The sequence below is a fragment of the Orbicella franksi genome, chromosome 4 (genome assembly GCF_964199315.1).
Source record: "Orbicella franksi chromosome 4, jaOrbFran1.1, whole genome shotgun sequence".
Taxonomy (NCBI): Eukaryota; Metazoa; Cnidaria; class Anthozoa; order Scleractinia; family Merulinidae; genus Orbicella; species Orbicella franksi.
Genome location: NC_138148.1, coordinates 22,533,801 through 22,539,800, shown reverse-complemented (window position 1 = coordinate 22,539,800; position 6,000 = coordinate 22,533,801). Strand labels below are relative to the sequence as shown.

Here is a 6,000-nt window from a genome sequence, read left to right as displayed (position 1 = left end):
ACATTTTGAATTGGTAAAAAAAGTCAAGGTTGTTCAGACGGTTTTTCCAATATTCTGTAATTTTTCATTATTCTAAATATACATGTATTAGGTTAGCTCCGACAGAGTTTAACAAAAATAGGGTATTTTATGGGAATTGAATGTGGTGAGAAATTAGCCAAATTTAAAAAAAATCACTAAGGGGAATGCAAGAAAATTAGCATTTATTTGGTCAAGCTGACGTCACAAAAATCAGAAAAACACGCGTGGTAATTTATTTAAGCGCGCTCATGTGACGCCATGTATCCTCTGTGAGAAAGCAAGAGTAAATTAGAGTTCTTTTACCGGTTATTTGTAGAGCTTTTTTGTCATATTTTTTTGGCCCTAGGATTAAACACATGTTTGAACAGAGTTTGAAACTATTGCTATGTATACCAAAGTGATTTAATGCCTTTCAAGTGCTGACGTGGTTTTCCTTTCTTCTTAGGGTTACTTGCATCATTTTTGCACACACGATTAATACTGACGCCTGGCAGGCAATGGTAGTGCGCGCTACTGAGTTTCAGAAAAACTGTAGTAAGCCACCTTAACTTTTTCCTTTTCCTTAATTCTTCCTCACTCTTGATAGTTCTATAAACTTAATGTGGTTTTAAGACGGCATTACCACATTATACTGGCAGCTAGTTGGGAGTAAATGTATTCTCTCAAAATCGCATTTAGCTTTGTATCGCAGTTTGACCAAAAGGTTAGGGTGTACATGTAGGTTCATAGCAATTGTCCTTGATTATTTGCATTGTTTATTATCTTAATTGAGGACTCTACTGTAAAGCTATTTGTGATGTACATGTGGGCCTCCCCACTAACGATTTAATACAAAAAAAAAAAAAGAATAAAAATACAGGTGACAGGAATATTCTTGTAAGCCAATATCCTTACTTGTAAGAGCTTAAAGTATTGGATTCTAAATTAATGACTTTTATTTTGTATGAAATTATTTCTTTCCCTTTGAAGGAAGAGTTGGAAAGTACAAAAATGTGGTTGAAAATCACCATCAGGGAACTCAAGGGCATAATGTTTAATAAGTATATTGTATAAAAGCTTTGCATATGATCTTCATTTTCAAATCTGTCCTAGTCTCACAGGCAGAAGTTCTTCACATGTAGGAACAACTGGAAATCATTATTTGAATGCAATTTAGTTATAATTCTACAAATAAAAGCAATTACATTATTCACTCTTGATTTCTATGAGATGGTAGTTGACTTGGTCTTTGCCCTCAACAACTATCAACTCATAAAAATCTTGAACTAATAATCACAATTTACAAATGTAACACAATGGGATGCAAACAAAGATGAGCATTTTGATCACTACACACCACTAACAAATCCTGCAAAAAAGAATGGGTACACTAGGAAAAATCCACAAACAATATTTATTACAACATTTCTGTATATAGTCATGTAAATGTTGCAAGTTCTAGAACACACACTGGGAGATGTGGTGGCCTTGTGGTTAGTGCACTTGACTCCGGACCAAGTGGTCTGGGTTCAAGCCCTGACAAGGGACATTGTGATGTGTTCTTGAGCAAGGCGCTTTACTCTCAAAGTGCCTCTCTCCATCCAGGTGTATAAATGGGTAGCAGCATATTTAATGCTGAGGGTAACCCTGCAATAGACTAGCATCCCATCCAGGGGGGAGTACAAATACTCCTTATTGCTTCATGCCACAGAGAGGAGATAAATGCCAGCCTGATGGACCATCTGGCTCATATGCAGACTTAATGTTCTTACCTGTAACACATTCCTGCATATCATTCTCTAATGCATGATTATAAGAGGTCATGTGTGCAGCTAACATACCTTCAAAACTTGTTTGGTATCATCATTCAAGGAACCACTGCCTTCACCACTTAAATCATCAGCCATGCCATGAAAAACACTTGCACTTGATGGGTTATGAGGTGGTGCACTTGGACGAACACTTACTATGAGCTGAATATAACGATAAATAACTCATTTCACTACAATGTTCACTGAATTATTATACCCGAAATGGGTAACAAAAGTAGTTGACACATTTAGAACATTAACCGCTACTTCTCTTTTATATGTGTCTGGTCATGATTCTCTGAAACCATTCTCCCCTTCCGCCAGTTCATTATGGGTACTGGTGTGGTCTGTGCAGTTTCAGAGATTGAAAAACCAACAGCATTTGAAGTAAAGGTGGGAAATTTGTCTAAGACTGCATATAATAATTTTTGTCAAGCTTCATCTTAACACTTTTATTTTACCCATGTGCCTAAAATTAACTCATTTCAAAATTTGTCAGTAAAAATTTAGTCAGCAGACAGCTTGCCTGGGTTCTTGCCCATGGGGCAAGTGAGGAGAGAAAGTTGCTTACCCGAGAGGAAAATGTACTTGTCCCAGAAGAGCAGACGGGGCTTTTTTCAAGCCCTGGCTCTACAATCTCACATTTCTACATAATGAACTCTGGTTCTACTGCTCTCCAATCACACATTTTTACATAATGAACTCTACAGCTCTACTGCTCTACAATCACACATTTCTACATAATGAACTCTACAGTTCTACTGCTCTACAATCACACATTTCTACATAACGGACTCTACAGTTCTACTGCTCTACAATCACACATTTCTAGACAATGAACTCTATGGTTCTACTGCTCTGCAATCACACATTTGTACATAATGAACTCTACACTTCTACTGCTCTACAATCACACATTTTTAGATAGTGAACTCTATGGTTCTACTGCTCTACAATCACACATTTGTACATAATCAACTCTACCTTTCTATTGCTCAACAACCACATATTTCTACGTAATGAACTCTACGGCTCTACTGCTCTACAGTAACACATTTCTAGACACTGAACTCTATGGTTCTACTGCTCTACAATCACACATTTCTACATAACAAACTCTACAGTTCTACTGCTCTACAATCACACATTTCTACATAATGAACTCTACAGCTGCACTGCTCTACAATCACTCATTTCCACAAAATGAACTCTATGATTCTGCGGCTCTACAATCACACATTTCTAGATAATGGACTCAATGGCTCAACTGCTCTACAATCACAAAATAATTTCTAAATAATGAACTCTATGGCTCTACATTCTAACAGGGTATTTTCTTTAAGTTAACATTGATCAACTTACTCTGTGAAGGTTAAGCCAGTTACCATAAGGAGTTTAAGTAAACTATTAAGTGTTGGTACATTACCTTTGATCCATCCTTTACTGTTATTTTGTGACTAACTTTCTTTAGAGCGTCTGCAACTTTTCCTCCTTCTACAAAGAATGCTGCACTCTCTCCTCTGAAGTAGTGAAACTATAACAATGGCCTATCATTATTATTACATGTATTATTATAATACGTTTAATTCTATTACAAGCAATATTATAGTTACAGGTAGTTTTAATCCACCAATAACTTTTGTCATGCATAAAGAGTACAAGAGAGGCATGCATGGTATTTGCTGTTCAGTGACACGACCTTCATGTACATGTAGCTGGAACAGTAAACATTACTGAATACTTGACTTAACCAACTAATGAGCGCACACTGAACTCATCATGTCAAGATTTCAATATTGCAAGTACACAATCTGTCTTTCCCTAACCACATCTCACCAAGAATGGTGAGATCTTGCCAAGATCTCCCTACAATTTGGAAAGACATATGAATCTTGCTGAGATTGCTGACAGCACTACCTTCAAGAGATTCAGAAAGACACAAACTAGATTGGCAGAAATCTCTCCACGACTTTCAAGATGTCACTGTGATTCCATGGACTACTATAATGGCCTACCCCATAGGACTACTCTGTAACAGACTACCCCAAAACATTTCCAAATGAGTATCATTTAAAGTTCTAGGTTGCTACACTTTGCTTACTGTCATCCTGCACAGCCTCTGGCAAACTTCTATGAGTCTTGTTTGCCAGGGGGTGTAGGACACAGTTCACATGACAGTATTCAACCAAATCATATGCCGTCTTGGCCAGAGCAATTTTCGAGTTGCGAGTTGAGAGTAGGTTGTCATTTCTCGACCAATTTCTGCACTCATCATGAGAATCAAGCCAACCTTTTCTGGGAGCTGCTAGTGAAATATCTAGGCCAGTTACTTGCCAAGTCTCAGTTACAGATAAGCATTTTTTTGCATCAAAACTAGTAAATGGAAATCATGCTACGTTGAAAATGTTTGTTTAGCATCCGTGCTTGACATTGACATTATTTTGGTCATTTGTGGGGTAACAGGGATCAGTATTGTGGATTATTTTTGCATAAAACTTTGGTTTGGTAGTTGAACTCTAAGAAAAGTCCGGCAGGCCCAGGTGAGCCCCACCATTTTAATGGTTAAAATAGGACTTGATGTTGGGGCTTTTTCCTTGATTTGTCAGAGGTTTGCTGCATTTCATGGGAGTTGATGGCGTGATTTGTACCCTTGTTTTATTATGATAAGTGTATAATTTTGTGGCTTGGCTTTTTCCCTTTATATCTTATTGTTTTCTTGTTAATTTGCTTTTGCAGTGCTTATGTCATCCGTTTGTTTGGCCGATGTTCAAGATTTTTGGATCCTGCTTTGGACACTAGTCCATTAAACTTAGAAATCATCTCATTTACTATGAATTTTCACTATCATGATCACCGCCTGTCTTGAATCCTCTGTAAAGGGGGACATGGGGATTTGCGGTGTTGCGGCGTTTTTTCTAATGCATCGATGCAGTGAATAAAATCTCAACTTGCGGTGCTGCAGTGATCTCAAACTCTATGGTGTGTGATGTTTGCGTTTTTCACGCTGTGGTGTTCGGTGAAATGAAACTGTTTGCGGTGCTGTGGTTTTCTATTTACCTTTCTCAAACCTAAATTTGACCTATATTTAACATGTAAACTTCATTAATCCATGTTAATTATGACAAACACATACCATTGAGGTTAATGATTTGTAACAAAATACAGACCATCGCTTTCTAGTCAGTCTTCAATATGCTTCGGCTGCCAATTCAAAGCTGTTTTCATTTATATGTAACTTGACAAGTCACTTGTCCTCTGCCACCGAAGCTCAGTGTTCGGTAGAGACATGGAGGAGCAAGAACAGAAACAATCCTGGAAATTCTGGAAATGCCAAGGCTGAATATAATGTATTATTGACTGCGCAGCTTTTTTCTACGAAAAAAGGAAAAGGTGGCGAAAACTACTGGCCACAAAATATATTCAGATGTCGCATCAGCAGGGAAGAAAGAAGGCTTTCTAAGCTATGGAAGCTTTGTAAATTACATACGTTTACAATTTTTTTCCTTTTGCTATTCGGCTTCGTCTATAGGTCATTCTGATACCGGTTTACACTCCAAGGTCCTGTGACTTTCTCAACCTTCTATTTTTTCAAATGATTATCGATATCGAACACAAACGTAGCTAGCTCCAGAAAGCAATACTTTCAGTCAAGATATGGCTTCAGTCAGTGGGTTTAAACACCAAGAAAAGTGAGCGAAGTAAAAGAACAGAGGGATTTGGGGTAAAGGCCATCTCTAGAGGCTCCTCCCTTTTTTCTTCATCCACTTCCTAGCTAACCACTTTTAACCTTATCTAGGAGTAGATTTTTAGTCCTAGTTCCAGTTTTAAACCTTAGTTTTAGTATCACCTTTTTAGCTTTTATTACTTTTGTATTTTAAACATTTAATGAATATTCTAGACTTTAATTTTTTAGAGGACCCTCCTGAAAACCACCTCTAGGGGATTGGAGGCCTCCCCTTAAAATATTAGTTTATTATATTTATTATATTATTGTTAGCTTTGCGCAAGGTTTCTTCACAAGAGCAAGAAAACTGCTTTACAGGCATCAGCAGTATCGACAGATGCACAATGCAAAGCGTTGTGATGTGTTTATTTTGTGGAAAATTGTTGAGGTATAAAAGTATTATTTTAAGTGTAGATGAACGAATCGTGGCACTAAAAATATGTGTTGCGGTGACGGTGTTTCGTT

The 6,000-nt window shown here is 37.4% G+C and overlaps 1 protein-coding gene across 4 annotated transcripts in view; it reads right to left on the bottom strand.

Moving 5' to 3' along the window:
• Positions 1-6,000, bottom strand: part of LOC145484909 (nuclear RNA export factor 1-like) — a 257,953-nt gene that overhangs the window by 203,042 nt on the left and 48,911 nt on the right. For all 4 annotated transcript variants that reach the window (XM_081463536.1, XM_081463537.1, XM_081463539.1 and 1 more), the window contains 2 exons: positions 3,238-3,345; positions 1,842-1,973 (listed from right to left, as the gene is read on the bottom strand). In XM_081463536.1, coding sequence (XP_081319662.1) covers positions 1,842-1,973; positions 3,238-3,345 — 240 coding nt within the window. The remainder of the gene's footprint in view (positions 1-1,841; positions 1,974-3,237; positions 3,346-6,000) is intronic.